This window comes from Chenopodium album, chromosome 23 (assembly GCF_948465745.1).
Source record: "Chenopodium album chromosome 23, dcCheAlbu1.1, whole genome shotgun sequence".
NCBI lineage: Eukaryota > Viridiplantae > Streptophyta > Magnoliopsida > Caryophyllales > Amaranthaceae > Chenopodium > Chenopodium album.
In genome coordinates, this window is record NC_137856.1 from 9,952,103 (window position 1) to 9,977,673 (window position 25,571).

Sequence of the window (25,571 nt, forward strand, 5' to 3'; positions counted from 1 at the left end):
CCAAACCAAACCAAACCGCAAAATGCGATTTGGTAAATTTTTCAAACCAAACCAAACCATATTAGTATTAAACCAAACCAAACCAAACCGTAATAATACAGTTTGGTGCGGTTTGGTTTGCGGTATATGATGAGATGATAATTTTTTCTCAAAAATTGTCATATATAATATTTTATTAATTTATAATAAAGTTTAAATAAGTAGCCCAAACGGATTAAATTGTACTACAAAGTTACAATAAAAATAACAATCAACTAATCAAGTGCTAATACATAATAAAAATAATACATAACAATAAAAAAATATTCATATGGACTACAACATTATAGTCATCAATACTATATACTAAAAGACACACCAGCAATGACACGTGTCATTTCCTGGTGTGTCGATTATATTTTTAAATTTTTTTTTAAAAAAATTCCATTTAAAAAACTAATACATAAATAAAAGATTTGATCCGTCCTAATATTTAATGCCAATTATAAACTTAAGTATAAAACAAATTTCTTATTTACATAAATAAAATATTTGATGTATGCATGTATCCTTCCACAATCAAATGCATAATTTGAAAGATCTGCTTGACAAATAGGCTATTTTATAATCCATCATAAAATTCACATTTGCAAATATACTTATAGAATGTTAATTTAAAATTAGTTATTAAAAATTTCCATGCATGACACGGGGTCTAACTTAGTTAATTATAGAGTAATGACCGTATAGTTTTTATCTTTTTTTCATGGTTTTTTTATTTATTCTTTAGTTTTTTATAAATATATAATAAATAATTTTTTTATTTAAAAACTATATAAATATTAAAATACATTTATTGGTTTACGGTTTGGTTTGGTTTATAATTTTTGCAAAACCAAACCAAACCATAAACCATATTTACAAAAAAATCGAGACCAAATCGTAATAACCGTAAACCAAACCAAACCGCTAAAATACGGTTTGGTCTGGTTTGGTTACGGTCCAGACCAAACTGTGTACAACCCTAGCCGGTACTCAGGTGAATGCACAACGCAGCGGACGGATTCAATCAGGGGTTGAACAAGCCAGACGTCAATTAATAACAGCACAGAGGAACTGATCGATATAAATCAATTTCGAAGCTCATTCAATGCGTTCGCCTAAATTAATTTAAGTGTTGAGCAATTGAATTCAATTAAATCAATTCGTAATTGATTCTGTTGGCTTAACCATGGTTAGTTTACTGGTCCTCACAACTATATACATTAACAAGACGTTTCTAAACTTATGCCAACTATTTCAGAGAATGCCCCACAATACCCCTTAGTGGAAGAAAATAACTTTTATACCTTGGGATAAACAACTCAAGTTAATCCCTGTTATAAACTTGAATTTCCTCATTTATTAATACTCCACTACCCCACTTACCTCTTATTTTATTTAAGTCAATTAAATTGCCTAAAACTAAGGGTCGGTCAAAGTATATCACTTAAAAAAAACACGGAGGGAGTAATTACATATGTCGATTTTTTTTTGAAGGAAAATTACATATGTCGATTTAATCTTCCTTTTTACTAATGTTTTCATGTTTTTTTTCTCCGAAGCTTTAACTTATACGCTGCATCCCTTTCCTCCATTGAAGCGAACTCTGATTTCTCCATTGGAACGGGGTCATCACTCCTCCATTGCAGCTCCTTTTGAGGTAATTTATTTTTTCTTTTTCTGTATTAATCGAATATCAATTTCACAATCTAGGGTTTATTTTCACACTACCGCTAATGTAATTTTCAGTAGTTGTTTTTAGGGTTCTTCTTATATAGATTATTAACCTATTGGTTATAATTTTTGATGTTAGGAAAGATTATAACGATTGAATTTGTTGTTAGATTTCTGTTATGTGCTCTATGAATTGATAATCTTAAGCGAGAAGAATTTTATGTGGTTTTTGGAGCCTAATTTTATAATTGAAAAAAATTTGGTTGCTAATTTTTTGCAGGGTTTTGTTTATAACCCTTCAATGTTAGGATGAAAGTATAATAGTGGAACTTTTCTCCCTGGGTTCAGGGCGGCTGCCCCTCTTCCCCCGGCTCAGGGCGGCCGCTACACCTGCCTTGGGCAGCCGCCCCTTTAGCCCTGGCTCAGGGATTTGCCTGGAATTGTAATGTTCATGCCACCATTTAATGCTAACTTGCTAGACGCGCATTGTTTATCTCGTATGTGTATATATATATGAACATGGACCTGATTTATTTGTCATTAACTTTGCAGGGATGTATTCCTCCAGAGGAAGTGATTCATATGGGCAGCAGTCCTACACTGCGCAATCATCTTATGGGCAAAATGTAAATATTATTGAGCCTTCACTCAGATATTTCTCTTTTTGCTTATCCATGTTTAAGGCATTATATGTCCTTTTAATGGGGTTTTGAATCCGAAGCTCATATCTCCCTCTCGTTTTTTATGCAGCCTTCATCCGCATATCCTGGGAGTTCTGCTGGTGGACCGACTAGCAGTTCTCAGTTGACCATGGGGTCTCGACATCCTTCGATTTTGGGTGGTCCTCTTGAATCAGAACTTGGTGGATTTAGAGCTCATCCTGCAGCAGCACAGTATGGAGGACAATATGGATCCTTATATGGCCAATCTTCACTGAGTGCTGGTCAGCAGGTCAGTGAAAAACTGGTATTAAAGATGTTGGAATAATTGATGAGGTGGCATGATATGCCTTTCATCCAGGATAAGGTTTCGAGTCACTAATGTGCTTCATGGGCAAACAAACCACACCCAAATCGCCGGGACCTAGAGTTCAGGGTTGGTTTACCTTGGAGGCTGGATCAAACCATGCTGTGGGGCTTTAATTTGATTATTTCATAAAATGGGAAGCATTATAAGAAGCTTATTGCTGAGCAATGTTGTCTTATCAATTTCCCTCACAGCCATTTAGCATTCCTCTTTCTTTTGATCTTTGGCTTTTCGCCCTTCCGTTGTACCCGTGCTATCTCTTTCGCTACTTCCTCTCATTCTAGACCCTTCTGTGTGGCTGGTCCTTCCTCATCATCGATATTCTTGTTTTCCTTTCCTCTTTAATTTCTTGTCCATTTCAGTTATTTAAACCACTTTTAATGATTTTATCTAAAAACCTGGTCTAGCTCACCCAGCTAGTTGAAAATGATGGCAGAATTGATTTGGTGGTTGATGATTTCATGGAGAGAAAGAATATATAAGTTAGTGTGCTTGGGAGGGAGGGGGGGACTGAGGGTTATTTTTATTTGTTTCTTTCCCTGTTCTATTATCTGCTGAGATTTCTGAACAACCAGCTTTTGGAAAATGGGGATATCAGTTTTTACTCTTGTGAACTACTTTTTCATTCTCTTTAATCACAACGTAATCCTTTTATATTTTTTTATTTTTTATTGGGAAGTTATGAATTTTTTGCAGCATTACTTCATTTGACTAATGCCAACCCAATTGTTTTCCTCTGAATTATGATTGCTATTAAGCCTCGTATTTTAAACCTTATCAATCATTAATTGTCATTTCCATTACTTGTCTAGTTTTAAAATTGCTTACCCATGTTAGTATATTTAGTAGTTTTTGCTCGTTAATTATGACAAGTCTTTTTGTTTTTGAAGGGCACTTCTGCAAGTGTCAAGGGATCTGGGCCATCTACTATGGAAGGACGTACTGGTTATGGTTCAGGGATAGCAGATTCCCCAAAGTATACCGCTAAGGACTATGTGGCTGCTGCTAGCCATGGATATGGCCACAAATCTGAGCTCTTAATTCCTGATAAGATGGCTGATTATGTATCACTTGAGAGAAGGCAATTTGCTGAAAGGCAGGGGGGTTATATGGGAAGAGATCTGCCAGTTGAGGCTGGTGGAAGATATGCTGATTCTGTTGGCTATGCTCATAAGGTATATTTTTTTGCCTCCCTCTTTCTTTGAATTTTTATGCTTGATCTTTTGTTATCTTTATTTTTTCCTTTTGATTTGGAGTTGGATAGAGAGGTGGGCAGAGCGTTTTGGATTTGTTGTTCTGTATCTGCTGGTTTACTTTTGTGATTCTTACTTTTTGCTCATTTGAGCTTTTGCTTACTTATAATACCATTTTTGTTAAACAACGCCCTCAATTCACTTGCCTACTTCTTTTGAAAATCATGGGTGAACGCCCAGGTAAAAATCATAAACCCGCGTATGTGAAAAAGCTCAGATATTTTGTATAACCGTGTGGGTTCACGAAAAATTTGGGCGTTTCTGCCTGGTAGCTCTAAATGTTTAGGCGTTTGGGTTTGTTTTTTTGGACTACCATGGCAGAAACGCCCAATTTTTTCATAACACCGCACAGTTATATGACATTGTTAGGCGTTTTTAAAGAATCTTCGTATGGTAAAAAAAACCCAGAAATTTTGTACAACAGCCTTGAAATTTATAGGGAAAAATTATAAACCCGCGCGGTTATATGGTAAAACAACCCATAAATTTCGTATAACTATGCGATTTTACGAATTTTTGTGTATTCAACCTTGGTTTTAAAATTAAATGTTTACGGCTTTGTCAGAACATACAAAAAAATATCACCACATTTTCTCTGGCAAATGTCCCTTAATTGGTGGTGTTCGGTGGTGGTTTAATTTGTTAGGAGGATAGCATATGTTCTCGATCTAGAGGGGTGAAAACCATAATGTCCATAAAGTATATGAAAACGGTAAATTCGTCCATTTATTTTAAAATGTGGGCGTTACTCGGTAAAATAAGGGTGTCGTTTAGCGTTTCACCTTTTTTTTTTCTTAAAAAAAAGTAAAGTTTTACAATATTCGTTTAATGTGTCCTCTGTTGGTAGATTGTCATTTTAGCATACTTAAAAATCCATCTAAGCAATTTGAGGTTCACTTAATTGGCATTTCATTTATTAAGTAGTCTGTAATTGTAAATATTTTTTTCACACACAAGCCAAGCATGTTATCTGTATTGATCTCCTCCTTATTCATTAATACCATTGAGTTGATTTAAGAGTTGGTAAGTTGAGTGCTATTGCAGTCACTGGTAGGGAGATATATGTCAATTTAAGTGCGTGTTGAACCAAAAGTGATCTGATTCTACCTTCTTACTTGTATGTTAAGTTCATTGCAGATGGTTGTTGTCATTTTTGTATGTTGTGTGTTCGTGGTTTGTTGATTTTTTTTTTCCTTTCAGGTACTCCCTTCATTGTTATTTTAAAGTTATACCTGCCAAAGCGGCAATTAAATAACTTCATTTTAATGTTATATCTCTCCTCCCATTGTCCCCACTCAAACTCACTACTACTGTTTTTTTTTTTAGGAAAAGTTGATTCTAATATTCCCACCTTTATAAGGGATCTTCTTCTATTGGTCCCTAACTTGTTGGTAACCGGTTTTCATAGGTTAATATGCCATGTGTCGTGTTTTAATTGGTTGAAAAATAAAACCTAATAAAAAAATTGAAAAAATAAAAAAAATAAAACTGAAAAATAAAAAAATAAAAAACAAAACTGAAAAAAAGCAAAACCCACCAACCACCTCCACCACTGGAACCTAACCTTACCTTAGCCCCATAAAAACCGGCCGGCCGCCACCCTACATCCCTGTAAATGGCCGGCCGGAACCCACCATTACTGAAAAGTGAAAACCACCCCACCAACCAAAATCAACCCTCGAAATCATCCCCAACCCGAATCCCATCCCCGAAACCACCACAACCACCACCCTAAAAACCCCACCCAACCGCCGAAACCCCCTTCTAATCGCTGAATATTCCCTCTAACCGCCAAAAACTGCCGAAAATGCCTGAATCTCTTACCCAAATTCAACCTCAAGCCATCCCTTGAAATTGATTCATTGAATTTTTTTTTTTTAAATTCATTGAAATTAAGGGCTTCGATGGTTTTCGTGGGTGTGAGGGTTGGAATTGGCCGGATTTTGTTGGGTAAAGGTGGGAATGGGGTTCCGGGTGTGGGAATGGGGGTTCGGCGGTGGAGGAGGGGCTGCTGGAGGTTGGGGTTAGGGACCTAGGGTGTTTGTTTGGGGCTGGCTTAGTTTAAAAAAATTAGGTTTTCTGTTTTTTTTTAAATTTTTTTTTTTACCATTTTTAACTAATTATTTAGTGACATGTGTCACTCAAATTTAAAAAAAAAAAGTTTACCTCTTCAGGTTACCGGTCATAAGGGACCAATAGAAGAAAATCCTCTATAAAGGTGGGATTATTAATTAATAATTTAAAGGTGGGATTATTAATAGCGAACCGGCTAAAGGTGGGATTATTAGAATCAATTTTTCCTTTTTTTTAAAAATATTTTTTCCCCTCACAATCTCACATCCTATACTTTTCAATAAAATATGAACTCCACTATCTTTTCTAAATTTCAACTACCCCACTTACCTCTTATGATATTAAAGTCAATTTGATTGCCTAAAACTATGTGCCGTTCAAAGTGTAACACTTTCAATAAAAATGAGGGAGTATTAAAATTGATGTCGACTTTCAGTGATATTGTCACAAGTCATTTCAGCTTCATGTCTGTAATGACTAATGATATAGACCAGCTGTTACTATGTTATTTCCTCAGATTAACTTTCTTTAGTACCCCTGTCGGAGGTTGCTATCTACATTGACAGGCTAAGTATTATACTGTTCTCTCTCTAGATTATAGAATTTGCTTGATTGAGGTGCTTGTTGTGGTTCCTGTTGTCCAACTTTTGTGGTCCATGTCTGGCAACCCGGTTTTAAAATTAATTTTGTTTCTTCAACAGTCTGAGATGTATGATCGTCTGGATCAGGCTTCAATTCTTCGACAAGAGCATATGTTGAAATCTCAGTCACTGCAATCTGCTTCTCATGAGGCTTCCAGGTACTTTTCATTGATGTCAACTTTACTGAGTACACAGACTCCTTGAAGTTTTGTTTTGTGGATAGCATCCTATAAGCTGTTGCCCTGAGATTTTTCTGCATGAATAGTACTATCTAATCATCAATAAATATTGCTCCGGTTGCCAACCACCTCCATGATTATGATATTGTGGTGCTTGTATGCAGCATTACCAATCACTATTTATTATTCCTCTTTACACTAAATAGCAACACGTTTCTGGCAGACAAGCTGATTATCTTGCTGTAAGAAGTGGTACATTTCGTCATCCAGCCCAAGAGCTTGTGTCTTATGGAGGAAGACTCGAGGCTGATCCTCGTGTATCAGCTGTTGGGAATTCACCATATGGTGGACAACCAGCTCCTTCTATCTTGGGAGCTGCTCCTCAGAGGAATGTAGATGATCTTGTGTATGCTCAAACTTCATCAAATCCTGGTTATGGAGTAAGCCTTCCTCCGGGTAGGGACTATGGCATGGGGAAAGGGCTACATGGAACTGCTCTTGATTCTGACTTTCCCGGTAGCCTTTCATCACGTAGCGGACTTTCAAGAGTGGATGATTTAAAAGACGATAGATATCCTCGGGTACTTGATGTGAGAGAAGATGAGCGTCGGAGGGAGCAATTGCGTGATAAAGAACGAGAAAGAGATAGGGATCGAGAACGGGAACGCGAACGTGATCGAGAAAAGGAGCGTGAAAGAAAGCGCCTTTTAGAGCTTCGAGAAAGGGAGCGTGAACGTGAACGTGAACGTGATCGTGATCGTGAGCGCAAACGAGCACTTGAAAGCAGACGTGATCGAACTCCACCAAAATCATCTAAGGATCGCCGCGGTTCCTCATTGACGAAGGATGGAAAACCCTCAAGACGGGACTCTCCTCGCCGTGAAGCTCTTCATAGGTGGATGATGATAGTTTGAATTTATCATGCTGTAGTTCTCTATATATCGTTTCTCGCATATCCTGAAGCTTCTTTACTAACTTGTTGTTCTATTACGCTGAAGGATTCATTCACCTGTTAGAGAAAAAAGGAGGGAATATACTTGCAAGGTAAAGATATATCAAAAGAGCCTACCCTCTCTGTATTATAATTGTATCATCTGGCCTCTCTCTATGGGTATATGAAATTGGATGCTGCTTAGTTTTTTATCACATGGCTCCTTCCACTCCTTCTAGAGAGCTGTTTACTTATTCTGGCAAATCTTCTTGACTCTTGCCTTCACCAACTTTTTTCTTGATCATCTTCTTGGTACTTTCTCGAATGAGATCTTACAGTCTGGATACTTCCTTTTGAGCCTGACAGATTATGCTCATCATTTTATTTTCTTTCCTTCTATAATCATGTACCTTCTTTACCTTACCTAGTCACCTGGCTTGCTCTTCTTCTTTCCCTCATCCGCAAATTTCACAACTCTTTTCCTATGTCTATGCATTAATATATATTCTAGTTTTTGAGTATTTGTGGTTTTTGAGTGCCTTTGGATGTATGAAATACCCCCAAGAGTATTAAGAACATGTATCCATACATGACTAGCATGAATTATCTGTAGGAGTTGATATCTCAGATTATCATTTATTTGTAGCAATTTGGTCTTTATAGTTGGCTTGTATATGAGGAATGAAATGATCTGCCACTGGTGTTCTTTTTGATTGGGCATGCCTCGAATGTATTGTAACATCTACGTAGCTCACACCATAGCTGGTTGGGTACTACTAATTAGCTTATGCCTGACTCTGCTTTATAATTATCTTTTGTCATCAGGTTTACACTTCTTCTTTGGTAGATGTGGAGAGGGATTATCTATCACTAGATAAGCGTTACCCAAGGCTTTATATATCACCTGATTTCTCAAAGGTTTGTCATGATGTGCAAATAAAATAAACTTGGTTTATTCCAGGGCTGCTTATTGAAATTCTTATTCCTTAATTTGATTGAATTTCAATCTCAAGGTGGTGGTTAATTGGCCAAGGGTGAATTTGAAACTTCCGATGCACACTCCTGTCAGGTATCTGTCTACTTAGCATCTTTTCTCCACTCCCTCCTCTATCTCCCCCCTTCTATTGCATACCTCTAGGATTTATGAATATGAAACAATACCTTATACTTCGTAACAAGTAATTATTAGAAATAGGCCAAATTACTGAGAGTTTGTATTGCTAAATCATGCCATGCATGCATTAAGTCGAGTACAAACAATGAATGTCATCTATGCAGTTTTCCACTGTTTGATGTGCAGCGTAGTACCTAGATCTATCAATTTTGTAGAGTTTGTCTATTTATTATAGCTAAGGTATATAATACAGCAGTTTTTGGTGAGAGCTATTTAGATGGATAAATCTGGTGTTTTTATATTGCACTATGTTTTTGCTTTGTTTTGTATATCCCTTCGTAACTTAAATTTGAAGTAAATTTTATATTTTGTTTCCCAAATAATTTTGGAAACAGTTTTGAGCATGATTTTGCGGATGATGCGAGTGGTGCAGTTCAGAAAGAGCTCTCTACAAAGCATTCAGATACAAATACTGCTAATCCAGAGCGTAGGGGCACAGTATGGAATGCAAAGGTGAATCATTTACCCCCTTTCCCTCTTCCAACTAATAAAATGTCCTAAGTATAAAGGATATACGTGTGGAGTTTTCCTTACAAGTCCGTAATTTGAAATCTTCTCTCAAACAGAGTGTGGTTGAAAGCGGTCCTTACTCCATAGCTGATGGAAAATATAGAGAAATTTAAATTAATTTTAAAAACTTCGTGTAGGAGTATTAGTTGTCTGGCATAATTGACTGACCATGTAGGATATCAAAGGATGGCATGTTGCTGGGTTATTAGGCACTTGCAAATTTATGCCCTTTTTTGATTAAAAGTAGACTTTTCATGATTATTTAGATGTTTGTGCCTGCCATCCTCATGACTTGTATTGTTCTCTGTGTGAGGGCTTTGGAGTAGAGGCGTAGAACCATTAAGAACATTGTATTTAGAATGTTTTTTTACTTATATTTAAAGAGTGAAGGCTTTTTAAAACTTATTGAAAGGAGAAATCAGATTAGCAGCTGAACTGGATAAGTGAGACTGTAAAGGCGACTGTATAAGTTATTGGAGAAATTGACCTAGCACTTTTGAAGAGGCTATAGGCAGTAAAACCTTGGTTGCTTAAGAAAATATCTGTTACCTATAAAATAAACATATGTCCATGCCCACACACGCACACACACACTTTTTGACATATGCCCTCTATTTCACAAAGAACCACTCACTTTCCATTTTCATTCATTTCCTAAACAACTTATATCTTTATTCTTATTTGGCATATAATATGTGAAGTACAATATAACTTGTACTTGGCCACTCTCTCTTTCTCTCTCCCCCGTGTTCTCTCTTTTCCTTAAATATCTTTTTATAAATACTATTGCACTAGAAAAAAAATGTGTGGCCCAATTTTCCACATGCTATTCTCTCTTTCAAAAATTTGTGTCTACAATGAGTACTTTATGAAAGGAGGGAGTATCAAAATTTTAAATATTTGAAAAATGTCTAATAAGTAATTAGCTTTATTATAATATTTTTATCTTCAACGTTTCTAAGTTCTCTTAACTTTTGAGAATATAGCCTCATCTTTCTGGCTCTTGTTATAGCTTTTGTGCTACTTGGCTGATATTATTCAGACCATGAGGCTCTGTAGTGTGTGTTTTGAGCAACTTGCTGAATCTATTTTTATACTACCTCTGTTAACAATTATTTGCAACTTTTACAAAAAATGGACGCTAAAGATTATGTGCAACATTTCCAAACCTTTCCATATCCAGTAAAAAAAATTAACAAAATTACAAAAATGCCCTTACTTAAAACTTTATAACATCAATTATATTCTTAAAAACATGATTAACTAATTACTAATCTAACCTAATTAATCGAAGTGCTCCTATCAAATTTATTCATCTTCCCCAATAACTCGTTGAAATCAACCAAACTAGTTCAAAATCATCCAATTTCTCCACATTCATACCCTTGTTTTTCACCTTCTTCATCTTCCCCATTACCTTTCTCCCTCCTCCTTCAAACTCATTCCAGATCTGGTATGACGAAGAAGAAGACGACTTAGGCTGTTGTTAGTGGGTTGGATGGGTATCCGGTGGGTGTGTCGGTTTCTTAGGTGGTTTTGGGTTTGAATTGGGGTGGGTCGTGATTCTGGGTTCGAGTTGGGGGTTTAGTTTCTGGTGGGTTGGTCGTTTCGGTTGGTGGTCGTTCTCGGTGGGTGGTTTTTGTAGGTGGTCGTTTTTGGTGTGTGGGTTTGGTGGGTGATCGTGGATTTAAAATCTGGGTTCTGGTGGGTGGGTTTTGGTGGTTCCGTTGGTGGGTTTTGGAGGGTGGTCATCGATGTGGGTTTTGGTGTGTGTTTGTGGAGGTGGTGGTTCCGTCGGTGGGTTTCGGTGGCTGGGATGCTGGATGGTTCTTTCAATATTTTTTTTTTATTTTTATTTTTTTTTAATTTTTATTTTTTTTTTAAGATTTGGATTGATTAACTATTAATGACATACCCTTACTTTTTGTTAAGCACCTTTAAGAAGTTTTGCATTGGAGTCCGTTCCTCTCCCCAAAGTTGCACATAATCGTTAACGGAGGTAGTACATAGAATTTTCAGTTTGAAACCAAACCATCTTTTGCTCCATGTTGTCTTGTATTCTGGCTGTATGCTGCCTTTGAGGAGTCTCTTCAAAAACAAAGCTTTAGTCCCAAAATAATTTGGGCTCTGAGGAGTCTCATCAATTCCTTAAAGTTTGCTTCATTTTTCTTTAGGAGTGGTAGGAGTTGCATCTTGGACTAAGATAATGCTGCCTGTTAGAAATTCTAAAAATGTTACTGTATGGGCCACAATGCTGCCTGTTAGTGAGGTGGTTGTGATTACAGTATTGGATTGTTATAGTTTCACTTATATAGTACTGGAGTGTCGAGACGAGTTGTAACTTAATGCCTTTAATTACATTGTATGGTGAAATAGCAAGAGGCAATGCAACCAGTGAATGTTTTAACTTGTTAACTTTTGAAGCTAGGTTAATCTATTTGGCGTATAATTTTTTTGCTCTATTTATGACAAGATACAGATGCAGGATGAAGTTTAATAGATTTATTTATTGAACTCTGTTACAGATGATTTTGATGAGTGGGCTTAGCAGGGGTGCTACAGAAGACCTCTGCTCTGAAAAGCTTTCAGATGATCGCATACCACATTTATGCAATTTACTTAGGTTTGCTGTGTTGAAAAAAGATCGTTCCTTGATGGCGATTGGAGGCCCTTGGGATGCTGTTGATGGTGGAGATCCATCACTTGATGAATCTTCATTAGTTCATACAATCCTCAGGTTTGTGAGTTTTGTGTCTGTATGTATTTGACCTGTTGGTGGAATATTGTGTGTGATGTTCACATAATGTGAAGGATATGACCTTTTATTTCTTGTAGATATGCAAAAGATTTGAGCCATCTTGATCTGCAGAATTGTCAGCATTGGAATCGTTTCCTTGAGGTAAAAAGCCTGTGGAATGTTGTCTACAGTTTCTAGGTAGATTGTTTTGAATATAGTAAATGGGGAATTTTTGACCTTGGTATTGCTATGTACCATTACTGTGTGAACTGGGGTTATAGTTGGATTTAGTTGGTTTCTACACGAATATCTATAATCTTTTTACTATGCATTATGACTGAAAAGTACTTTGGTCAATTTAACCTATTATTCACATTTGTTATGTCACCCTTTCACCCCCAACTCGCTAATTTTTTTAATGAATGCAGTCAGTTGTAACTATGGTTCATGATAATTTATGGGTGTGTGCGCTGGCTTACTAATTAATTTCTTTAACTATTATTAATTTCGATATATCTATGTACTATGGTGCAGTGGTTACATTAAGCAAGAATTTAGGATGATATTTTGTAATCCATTATTGAAGAAATCATAATATTAAATTTTCGATTGTTTGACTATTCAAGTTAGGCTGATGATATATATATATATATATATATATATATATATATATATATATATATATATATATATATATATATATATATATATATATATAGGGGAGGGATCCGATGAGAATAGGTCCATATGTGAGAATATGTATTTATATGAGAAGTGCTCTTAAATTTAGAACATGTGAGTACAAATTTAGAACATAAGAGTACAAATTTAGAACATGTGACTCAAATTAAAATTTAGAACATCAGTGTGAGTAATATGTTTAGAATATCTTATTTAATAATTAGAACAAGTGACTAAATATTTAGTAAATTTGCTTTATGAAATTTTAAACATGAGTAAAATTTAGATCATCTGATTTAAGATTATGAACATGTGAATAAAAATTTAGAATAAATTGATATAGAATATAGAACATGTGAGTAAAAACTTTAGAATATACGGGTAAAAATAGAACATACGCTTTAAAATCTGGAACATATAATTAAAAATCTTAGAACACATGTTTTAAAATTTAGAACATACAAGTTAAAATTTTGGAACAAGTTTTTTAAAATTTATAATATCAAACTTAACTAATTTATGGTTTAGAACATGTGAATACTAAATTAGAGCATTTGATTCAATTTAGAACACCTAAGGAAAAGTTTAGAACATCAGATTTAAAATTTAGAACATAAGAGTTAAAATTTAGAACATAAAGAGTGTTCTCACATAAGAAAAATTCTCACGTGAGCCTCCCCCTATATATATATATATATATATATATATATATATATATATATATATATATATATTGTATGGATAAATAGATATGGATGCCCTACTAGTAAGTAGTATGTTGATTATATTATAGAACACCCTCTTTGGTTATCAGACAAGTAATTATAAGGTAAAAGAATGATCTGATTTGCTGAATAATTGAGTACAGAAACATGAGATGTTTTTACATCATTCTTAAGGACTTAAGGTTGATTGCATGTCTTGTTTGTTATAAAAACAAAAGCTCCATTTCATATTGTTTGTAGGTAGTGAATTATATCAATCAAAACCTTACTGGATTAGCATCCTTGTTATGAATTCTTCTGTTTGCCTACCTGTATTATATTGAGGATGCATCCTGTTAATCTGTTATTCATTTGCGAGTAATGACTTTTGTACTATCTTTAAATACCTTTGGCCTTTTGCTGACATCTGATCTTACTATATCTGGTTTTGGGCTCTCTTAACAACTTAGCTAATACAACCCCCGTCCTTTAATGTTCTTGATGCTTATTAATTGCACAAGATCAAATGAAACAGGAGTTAAAAAGCGGGATAGGAACTTGCTAGTGGAAAAAGTAAATAAATGGGCAAATATATATCTTTTTGTGTGGGGTAAGGGGGGTAAAAGTGATATACATCATTGCCAAATATAGATAAAGTAGAAGTGTATAGAAATAAAAAGAACAGAGTTATTGGGAAGCTTATTAACGAACAGAAAGGAATGGATGTAGTAGTACCTTAACTGACTTAGTTAGCACTTAAGCAATATGTCAACTTAGCTTAGCTAGTAAGGTCTTTGTAAATTGTACCAATGACATTAGGTAATCTTTCACTTATTCGCTAAAGTCTTCAATGCTCCTCTGGTCTGCAGATACACTATGACAGACTTGGCAAGGATGGCCTGTTTAGTCATAGCGAGATTACTGTACTTTTTGTTCCAGATCTTTCAGACTGTCTTCCTTCACTAAATGTATGGCGAGAGCAGTGGTTGGCACACAAGAAAGCTGTTGCGGAGCGTGAGAAGCAACTCTCTTTAGGAAAAGAGGTTTGTCTTGTGAGCAAAATTATTTACATTGTCTCAATTCTTTATTTTTTGTATGTCATTTTTTTAAGCTTCAAAAACGCATTTTATACTATAATGCTTGGATTTATGGGTGAGTGCTTGACCCGGGTATGGATACAAGCTATGTTACATTGACACGGGTATGGGTATCCGATATTGGTACGTATCCGAGTGTCGGATACGCCATTCTAAAAAATTTAGGACACGGGGACACCGTCTTAACATTGGACTCGGGTACGGATACGGCAATAATTTTGTCCATAATATATCAAAAATAGTACTGTATATACAAACACTCAAAAGAAAAACACTCGAAACCTTGCTTGGGAAGCCAAAGTAGTGCCAACAAACTAGTAATAATCTAATACTAGTAATTTGTACCACTTTTCTTGGGAAGCAACAACTGCCCACACAGTTTTTTTAAAAAGTTTTAAAATTAAATTCAATAAATAAATAAATAAATATACTGCCCACTTTTCTTGGGAAGCAACAACTGCCCACACACTTTTCTTGAGAACCGTCTTCAACTGCCCACACACTTTTCTTGAGAACCGTCTTCATCTTCTTCAAAGCTTCAACTCCTTCAATGGCCGCCGTACCCGAGAACAAAATGGAGTATCCGGAACGGATTTCATACCCGGATCGGTGTCGCGTCGTATCGACCCGGGTATGCCGGCCAAAATGCCGTGTCCAGGTAACATAGGATACAAGATTCAGACATGGGATTTTTTTTTAATATGAAGACTCAGGGACCTAGGTAACAAGTTTAAATATATTTAACGGACACAGAGCCTTAGGTATTATCTATTAAAAATCTTTTTAATATGTTATCTTGTATTCAATTTTTAATGTTGTATATTTATTACTCGTATTTAATTTTTTAGATCTATTGATTTTACACTATAAAATTGATAGGAGTAACTTGTGTCTAAAAGTTTACTGTAGAAAGCAAAATAATAATATAGAAGGAATTGCCCCCCCCCCCTCCCCCCAGCTCAAAAAGTATCCCTTTGGTTTTCCAATTGATCATGGTGTGTTCTGGACATTATTATATGTTGCTTATTACACTGCAAGCTATAAGGAAATCTTTAAACATATGATTGTCAAGGTTATGGTTGTATTACTTAAATTATATTAATTCCCAAAAGCTTTCTGTTTATTGATGCTCTTTGCATTATTCGATGCAGAAACCAAAGGACAAAAGAGATCCCCCTAAAGGTACTGGTCTTTGTAATGTGATGCACAGTAGTTATTTTCTTATCACATGCAGTAAATATATTTTCATTTTGTAGCAGGAAGCAGCTCTCCACGGGATTCTAAAAAAGCTGAGAAAAAGAAGGAAGTTGTGAACACAGAACAGGCATCCAATGCTCATAAAGAAAAAGATGGAGACTTGAAGAAGGCTAGCACGACTGATAAAGATGGAGAGAAAAGTGTCAAAAGTGCTGAGAAGAAAAAAGTGGATGAACTGACTGAAGAAGAAGCTAACAATGTAGAAAAGAAAGGGACAGGGGCTAACGCTAGTGCTCAGAAGGGTGTGAAGCCTGCTAAGAAAAAAATTGTTAGGAAAATTGTCAAGCAGAAGGTTACTGACAAAGTAGTCACTGGTGAAAATGGAGGTAATGATAATAGTAAGTTGGAGGATAAGCTTGTTGAACCTATGGGTATTAACTCAGAAACTGGTCAGCAGGACACATCTCCTGCAAATGCCACTGGTGTTAAAACTTTTACAAGAAAGAAAGTAGCAAAGAAGCTATCAGAAGCTGATGCTGCCGTGAAAGAAGTGGACAAAGAATCTGGTTTAAAAAGTGAAATATCACCAGATTCTTCTTTAAATAAATCAGAGGAGAAGATAGATGCTACTGGTATCACTGTGGTGCGGGATGGTCCTGTAAAAAGAGTAGTGAAAAGGAAAATCATCAAGAGGGTGCCAAAAAAGAAGGCCACCGGTGTAGTAGCCAAGACTGTGACTAGCCAGGATGCTGGAAAATTAGGTGGTAATGTAGGTGATGCTAAGGTAGATGGAGACAAGACAAGTGAGGGTGGAAACTTGGTAAAATGTGCTTCTACAACACAACCTGGAGTAGAGAGCTCTCAAAAGCATGATGATGGGGTGTCATCTAGTAAAGTTGGGAAGAGTGCTGACCAGGTCAAAGTAAAGGAAGAAGATATTCCTGATGAGAAGAAAGTTTCTGAGACTAAAAATGATCCTGTGAAAGACATCCAAACTGACTGCAAGGGAACATCAAAGGTTAAGGCAAAGGTAGCAGATGGGAAGGAGAGGAAGGAGAAGGATAAAAAAGATGAATTGAGAAGCAAATCAAACAAAGATTCGGATCGAAAAAAATCAGATGAACCTCCTCGGCATCCTGGGCTCATTTTGCAAACAAAAAGTGGCAAGGAGACCAAAGTTCGTGTTTGTTTTTTCATTTCTGTATTATATTAATATTGGGTACCTAATATGCCATTGCCTGATTATGGAAAATTACTGCAGCTGCGATCATTGTCACTTTCTCTGGACTCATTGCTGGATTATTCTGACAATGATGTTGAAGAAGAGACATTTGAGGTCTGTTTAATTCTCCTGACCCTGTCCCTCTCCTTCAAACAATCCTTGCCGTGCTGTCTTTAACCTGTGTATGTTGTATCAGCCTAATCTACTAGTTTTTTTATGATGGTTTTTTCATGCTCACAGCTCTCAGTATTCGCGGAGTCTTTCTATGAAATGCTTCAATATCAGATGAGTTGTCGTGTATTAACATTTCTACAGGTATGGATGTGTAGTTTCTACTGGAATTTGTCTTTCTAGTTTGTACATTATGCTTACATGGCTACTTTTACAGAAATTGCGCGTTAAATTTGTCACTAAAAGAAATAGACGGAAAAGAGAGAGGGAGCAAAATGATGAGAGAAAGAGAAAGGAGAAGGCATCAACAAAGCGTTTGAAAACTGAAGATATTCCTACTGAAGAGAAGTCTAGTAAACCCAAGCAGAAAGATGAAACTATTTCTAGTGATGAGAAGCTGATGCCTGAGGAGGATGACAAGGTTGTAAAGGGTGATGAATTAGAAAAAACTGATGATGCTGAAAAGGATATAGTAGAAGATGATGAAGAAATGATTGAAGAGGAGGATCCAGAGGAAGATCCAGAAGAAGATGATGAAGATGATGAAGATATGCATGATGCAAGCCTTCAGAAAGACTCCTCCAAGGAGGTAAATGTTTATAATACTTTTACATATAATGTTTTAGAATTTAATCTGAAGTTTAATTTAGGAGCTTTGTACAACTATTTGCTCACTTGCTTTCGCCATTGACTTGTCGTGTTTTCTGACGTAGAATATTGAGTTGGGAAATATTGATGCTGAGCAGGATCAGAAACAGGATGATGGACAAGATGCAAAAAAGCAAGTTGCAGAAGATAATGCCTCATCCGGTGAGAAAAAAGCTGGCAGTGATGCAGAGGCCAGTAAACAAAAGGAAGCCAGAGCTGAGATTTCAAAGAAAGCTTCAGCTGATAAAGCACCAGTGGACAAAGAACTATTACAGGTAACTTTACAACAACTTAGATTTGAGTTCTCTTTTGTTCACATCATTTTTGCTGATAGTGGTGGCTCATATTATCAGGCGTTTAGGTTCTTTGATCGAAATAGAGTTGGCTACCTCAGGGTAAGCATGCAAACTTATTGTCTGTCTATCATAGAAGTGTAAGGTTAACTTAACCATTGACTTGGAAATGTGAACCTTTGTTCAGGTGGAAGATCTGAGGGTGCTAATCCATAATCTTGGAAAATTTTTCTCTCACCGGGATGTGAAGGTTAGAATATGCAGACATTCTGTCAAAAAAAAAAAAAAAAAGGAATATGCAGACATTATTTTGTCCTCTCTCCCGATGTTTCTCTGTAATTTGTAATTGAGGATCATGTCTGCTGTTTGTCTTATTTTGTAGGAACTTGTGCAAAGTGCTTTATTGGAAAGCAATACAGGACGGGATGACCGTATACTGTACGAGAAGTTGGTGAGAATGTCTGTTGACATGGATAAGTAATTGCTGTTTGGAATTCGATTTGATGTAGCTGTACAATGATGCTTATATACCTAACCTTATATCGTTTCAAATGAGGCAACGATAGTTCTGAATGGTAATTATTTTCAGATAGAAGCAGGTATTTGGGTAGTAGTTTCAAAATTTGTTGGCACTCAGGTGGTAAATTATAAAATTTTTTGGTTATAGAATTTGTGGAGTTGTGTTTGTCAGATTTCAATTTATCAATTTTGATATTGGATTGAATAGTTGCAGAAATTTGAATCAGGTAACACCGTAACATCTCCAGTTAAACTTCCATTATTAATCATCATTTTAATCTGTTTCAAAAGTGTTTGTAGCTAGTCTAGCTACTTAAGTGCTTGTTTGTGGTTGAATTTTGGAATATAGCCTAAGAAGATGCTTTTTCCATGTAGCTGTATAGCCTGTATTTTCAAGGAATTGCACATTTATGTTTAGAGCAAACTCTTTTCTGCTCTGAATGTACAATAAATTTTTCTGGGCAATTTCTTTATACTAGAGTGTACCCGTGCTTAAAAAATAGAAGGGCTAGAATTGCAAGGATGGGAATTTGGAGTGCTGTGAATGAAAGTTGGCCAAAAAAATTCTTAAATTATATTATAGATTATAGGTTAATTTACTACTTTTGGGGCGACTTTAACTTTTATTGATTATCATTGTGCATTGATTTTTTAGGGCAAGTTCTTTCAATGGTATTATGGTCACCGATTACTAAAATACTTCGAAAGGGTTACATTATAAAGAGAAACTTCGTCAGACAATAAAAATTTTTGTATCAAGGTGGTATATGATAATGTTGGAATACTTTTACATTTGCTTTGTAGTACTTGAAGACATTTTAATTAAAGATTTTATTTGTCAAAGTTTATATTGACATATATGCCTAACTAAAATCCGATAATTATTTGAAACAAAGAGGGTATCAAATATCATTCAAAATGCATGTCACAATACCATGTTGTAAGTGAAAGAAAACAAAATAAGTAGGTTTTATATCAATGTAATTGGTGATAAATTTGACAGTAGTCCACAATTACAGTATATAAAGCTGTGTTAGAAACTCTGTCTATTTTCTTTCATATCTCAAACTTTTTTGGGTTTATTTTTTGTTTTGTTAGTATGGGCCAGCTTTATTCTCATCTAACTGTGGAAATATAGATATATCCTCTTATTTTGGTAGCAATTATTAAACAAGGAAGCATTAAATTCAGAGAAGTCATATTTTTCTTGGCAACGTCCAATAATAACATACAAGTCATTTTCGTGAAGGAATCCTAAGGGCTTTTATTTATGGAAAGTGGGCGAGTGTGGAAAGTTAGCTCATTTGTAGTTAATTAATACACCAGCCCACTCTCATCTTACGCCGTCTCTCATTATTAAATTAACTTTTTGACTTATTTAATGTAATGAGTAGGATGGATTATATAAGATATCTCACATGACTATACTTATTTAATAAATTATTGAATGTCATTCCCGAGAAAGCCTAGACGGCTAGACCTTTACTTAACATACTAGGATAGACCCTTAGTCTAATTAGAATTACGTATTCATTTGGGAAACTAATTACATGTATAAATGACAAAACCTTGAAAATTAAATCCGACTAAAACGCTCCATACATGATAATCTAGTGTCCAAGCAATAATTCTATGGTATATATATTGAACAAAAGGACATCGTGAAGAAAAAGACTTGATAATATAGTCTACAAGCTAAACAATAATACATTAAATAATACAACCAATAATTTTAGTTCTGAATTGTTTTCTTTCTCTAATAAGTCGTATTTTCTCAGTCACCTCGAAGTGAAAGGGAGTAGGGTATGAAATAGGAAAGACAAGAAATGAAATTTCACATGAATTTCTGATAAAAAAGAATCTTTAATTATTCATATATAAGAGATTTTGGAAATTCTTCTGTTCAAAAGGATTGTCTTTTTTAGATAGCAAGAAAAAATTATTAATATAGTTTTGGTGTAAAGAACATGGTTTAAATTTGATTTAAATAAAAAAGAAACTAATAGTTCGACAGAAATCCAGATGATTGTCAAGTAATTCTGCCCAAGGCATGTTATCATAGATTGAACACATTTATATTGTGGTATTAAATTTGATTAATTAAAATGGCAAATAATGTATCATGAAATAAAGTTTCTTGCTGCCTTTCAAAAAAAAAAAAAAAAAAGGAAAAAAAGTTTCTTGCTTTTATATAATTATTAAACTAGTGTGTGGCTCGAACGTTGCATCGGGTTGTTACTTTAAATTATAATGTATGTTAGGCTTGTTCACTTCACCTTATTTTTTGTTGAGCTTAAACTATTTTTATTGACTGAAATTCATTTTGCTGAACTAAAATTTTTACTAAACTAAAATAATTTTTACTGACTCTTTATTTTTTATTGAAGCGACTAATTTTTCCTAAACTAAAACTTATTTCAATATTTTATTGGATTGAAATTAATTTCAGTGAACTGAACTTATTTTTAGTGAATTGAAAATATTTTTACTTAATAATTTTTTTAAGGTGAAGTGAACATGATATGTAAAAAAACATTTAAAAAAAAAAGAAAAAAAAAAAAAGAAAGGAGAAGAGGATTTAATAGACTATGTTGTCTTGGAAGTGAACATAATTATTTAACCCTTTTTTTTGAGCTTTCATAAAGATATACTCCGTATTTATTTATGTGTATATTTAGAACATTAATTACTATTGGCTAAGATGGTAGTAAGTGTGATCTTAAATCCATAAGTTTCAATGTTCGAAACTTGCGGGATGTTTTTCTTAGTGTTGCAATGTCAGTGGTGATGTGACCTGGCACAATAAAATAATTGTTGCAATGTCAGTGGTGACGTGGCACATGCAATACTAGTGCATATTTATGAGGCACATAAACGTTTTTAGGAATACTTTTTTTTATTTTTTATTTTTTTTATGGTAATGTTATACATAGCCCTTTATGTTAATAAGCGCTTTTTGATATATAAAAGGATTAATTAATAACTAATTACTAGCCCTTTATGTTGCGATGCGTGCGGTATATTTATTTTAACTATCTATTTCCATTTCATCACACAAATACAATGGGAGAAAATACCTATCTATATAATCCCTCCGTATTTTATTACTTGCTCCACTTTCCTTTTGCGGTTGTATCTATTTAATTGCTACATTTCCTATTTTTGGCCTGGAAACCTTATACAATATTTTACTAATTTATTCTTTTTTAGTGGAACTCCAACTATCAAACTTATATTCTCTTTCCTCCAAACTATAATACTTTATTCTTCTACTAATCCCACTACTTTCAAATTTTAGTACTTTTTGGAGAAATGAAGCAAATAATAAAATATGTAGGGAGTATAATACTAAAACAGACACCAGTCACTTTTTGGTCATGTTTCATCTCTCCAGAACCTTTTGTTTTTTTCACTAATGCTATTAAATACTTATTGTAAACTATACACAATATATTTATCTACCAAATCATATAATTGTGATACTCCCTCCGTGTTTTTTTAAGTGTTACAGTTTGACCGGCACATAATTTTAGGAAATTTAATTGACTTAAATAAAATAAGAGGTAAGTGGGGTAATTGGAGTATTAAAAAATTGTAAAAGAAAGATGGTGGGGTTAATAGTTTATTAAAAAGTAATAAATATGAGAGGAAAAATATTATAAAAAAATAGTAGTGGGTTTGGATGGGGACCATGAGAGAAGAGAGATATAATATTTTAATGTAGATTTTTGCCAATAAAGGAAGTGTAACACTTATTAAAACACGACCGGAATTGGTAAGTGTCACACTTATTAAAACACGAAGGGAGTAATTTTGATTGACGTATTTTCCATTTTCATTATATAACATATTTTTCATATCTATTACCTCACATTTCGTGTATTAGATATATTATTATGCCATATCTTTAACTTAAACACGTGTTATATCCATATTAAATTTTTTTGTCTTTTTTCATTTTTTTTTTGGTCAAAATTTCATGCCATTATAAACTACAATATTTTCTTTCTAATTACTATTTTGAAAATCATATTTTATTTATATACACTTTACTAGAATATTTTTCATATTAAAACAAATTAGAATATTTTCACATTTTTTATGTACTATAATAGGTAATTATTTTTTTCAAAAAAATAATACTAACATATTTCACGCACTATATTAGAATAATATTTTATCCAAGATTATTATAGTACTAGATGTAAATCTGTGCGATGCACGATTTTTTAAAATAAAATCTCACAAATAGAAAATTTTTGTATAAATTTTGATTAATTTATTATTATTTGTTAAAGATAAGTTCTATTAATTTTAGATAATTTATTATGCTTGTGTGATTTTTTTTTAATTTTTAAATAATTTAAAACTCCCAAGTCTTAGCTCATGTGGTGATTAACAGGATGATTAATAGGATAAAAAATTTAATGTGAATAGATGATTTTTTTTTTTTTAATTTTAAAAATAATTTAAATTCTAAATCACCATTTATAGATTTATTTTAGTCTAAGTGGCGTGTAAAATTAGATAGAACAAATCTCATTCTATAATTATTTTTTTCAAATATAACTTTGTATAATTTTAGTTTTTAAAAATTTAAAATTTTAATTTTTAAAGATATATTTTAGTTCTTCCGAAAAATAGACATTTTTTAATTTTTAAATATATTTGATGTTTTTAACTATCTATGTGGCCAAATTCTTAAATCTATCTCATATGTCACTTTTGCTTGGATGGTAGGTGATTTTTTTATTCTAATTTTTAATTGATCAAAATTATATTATTAATACCTTTGCTTATGTGGCGCGCTAAATGTTTTAAAAAAAAAATGTCTGCTTTAAATATAGGTAAGTAGTATTTTTAAAATATAATAATAAAAAAATGTGTATACTATTTAACCATGGAATCGTCAACTTCGTTCACAACCATACCTACTACATCTAACAAAAGTGGATAAATAGAGCACAAATATGTTAGCAAAAGCAAAGTTGATATAAAATAAATTAATATGTTTACCAGGAAGAGAAAAATCATTACGAAATTGATCGAAAAATTATAATTGTACAAAATCAAATCCATGCATTGGAATTTTTTCCTATCATCCCCAGTCACCCAAAAAACTATTTTGGAAAAAAATTGAATTATAATTTTGTCGACAACGCGATATTATTTATTATTTAGATAGATTCACGGAAAAGTATCTAATGGAGTAAATTTTTCCTCAATCAATTGGACGAAACTGCGAAAGTGTTGAACAAAGTTGTCTTTAATTGAGGCATGAAGCTAATCACACTGTAATTAAAAATAAGAAATTAAGTTTATTTAATAACTTAATTAAGCACACAAATCACAAAGTGTTTGTTTTTTGTCCATGAATTTAATTAATAAAAAAACTACAAAGGTTTATAAACAAATTTAATGAACACAAACAATTTATCAAAAAATAATACCTCTTCGTCCAATAAGACCATATCCAATCTTATTAAGCTATATTGTTTGAGGAAGTGCGTCAAATAGGTTAGAAACTCGTACTTTGATTTTCTAATCACTTTTGCTCAAATTTAATTCTTTAATCAAATTAGATTTGTATGTAAAAACAAATTTAATAAACAAACCATAAACATATTATCATTAAATACGTAAATAAATACAATATAAGTAGTAATGGCAAATGGCAAATAAAAATTTAAGTATGAATTTGAAAATTAAGCTAAGAATTACCCACCGTTAATGACCTAAAACTGACATAAAATTACTAATACAAAATTCGTTTGATTTGATTTTGTATTCATTTGAAATTAAGTTGGTGTCGTATAATATGTCAATTTATAATAATGGTAGGTATCACAAATTTTAGTTTAATTATAATTAAGTAAAAAAATTTATTTATTTTATCCTAAACACTATCAAACTTTGTCTTATAATGGTTAGTATCTAACTTTATTGTATTCGTTTATCATTTAAATATAATATTATTTGTGATATGATTTTAATCTAACATTTAATTATCAACTCATTCATAGGATGTTTAAATAAAACCATATATATATAAATATCAAAAGATAATTTTTATTTTTTAATAATTTGAATTCTAATATCAAAATATAATTTACACAATTGTTTTCGTATAATTTAAATCCTAATATCTAAAGATGATGTTTTGTCTCTTTTTTTTATTATTTTTTTAATTTTTTTTATAAAGATAGTATTTTGTTTTTTTGAATAATTTAAATCCTAATAAATCACCATTCGTTGTTTTTTAGCCACGTGGCAAAATTCTTAAATCTCATTCGTCAATTTTGCTTAGGTGGCGAGTGATTTTTTTAATTCTAAAATAAAATACAAATCTAATTTTTAATTGGTTGAAATAATACCTTTGCTTATGTGGAGCGCCGAATACTCTCTAAAAATGCCTACTTTATTTGTATATAGTTTTGTACCTCGGACGATGTCCGGGTTATTTACTTATAAGATAAACATTTTATCTATATATATGCCAATTTTGATATAGATAGTGTTATGTAAAAGTTGTATATCCCTTTTAATTAAGGATATTTTACGTCGAATACCATTAAGAAATAAAACTCTAGATCAACTTTTCTATCTAAAATTCAACTTTTTTATCCTTAAAATATATCTTAAATTTTCTTATCTAACGTCAGAGATATCATATCTATACTAATATATTAAAAGGCGTTTATTAAAATGTCTATGCGCCACTTAGCCTCTTCCAAATTACGCCACGTCACTTCACCAACAATTTATGACGCCACATTACTTCACCAACATTTGACGGCGCCATGTCACCTACCCAACATCT

At 33.3% G+C, this 25,571-nt stretch overlaps 1 protein-coding gene across 4 annotated transcripts; it reads left to right on the top strand.

Moving 5' to 3' along the window:
• Positions 1-1,527: 1,527 nt before the first annotated feature.
• Positions 1,528-18,956, top strand: LOC145606685 (protein SHORT ROOT IN SALT MEDIUM 1-like). Of its 4 annotated transcripts, XM_081662504.1 has the most exons (23): positions 1,528-1,681; positions 1,976-2,137; positions 2,248-2,321; positions 2,446-2,646; positions 3,612-3,896; positions 6,749-6,846; positions 7,091-7,762; positions 7,866-7,911; positions 8,624-8,716; positions 8,812-8,867; positions 9,308-9,425; positions 12,008-12,219; positions 12,318-12,381; positions 14,474-14,647; positions 15,853-15,883; positions 15,958-17,075; positions 17,160-17,234; positions 17,361-17,435; positions 17,509-17,880; positions 18,005-18,214; positions 18,293-18,334; positions 18,420-18,482; positions 18,615-18,956. In XM_081662504.1, the coding sequence occupies exons 3-23, from the start codon at positions 2,250-2,252 to the stop codon at positions 18,711-18,713; spliced, it is 4,176 nt and encodes a 1,391-aa protein (XP_081518630.1). In that variant the 5' UTR covers positions 1,528-1,681; positions 1,976-2,137; positions 2,248-2,249; the 3' UTR covers positions 18,714-18,956. The 4 variants fall into 4 exon arrangements, with proteins under 4 accessions (XP_081518630.1, XP_081518629.1, XP_081518632.1 ...); XM_081662503.1 differs by lacking the exon at positions 1,976-2,137; XM_081662506.1 differs by lacking the exon at positions 1,976-2,137 and having other exon boundaries at positions 18,038-18,214.
• Positions 18,957-25,571: the final 6,615 nt, after the last annotated feature.

Coding starts and splice junctions, on each gene's coding strand:
- LOC145606685 (XM_081662504.1), top strand. CDS start 2,250: ATGTATTCCTCCAGAGGAAGTGATTCATATGGGCAGCAGTCCTACACT. Junction 12,220..12,317: donor TTAGTTCATACAATCCTCAG/GTTTGTGAGTTT, acceptor TATTTCTTGTAG/ATATGCAAAAGATTTGAGCC. Junction 17,881..18,004: donor AGAAAGACTCCTCCAAGGAG/GTAAATGTTTAT, acceptor TTTCTGACGTAG/AATATTGAGTTGGGAAATAT.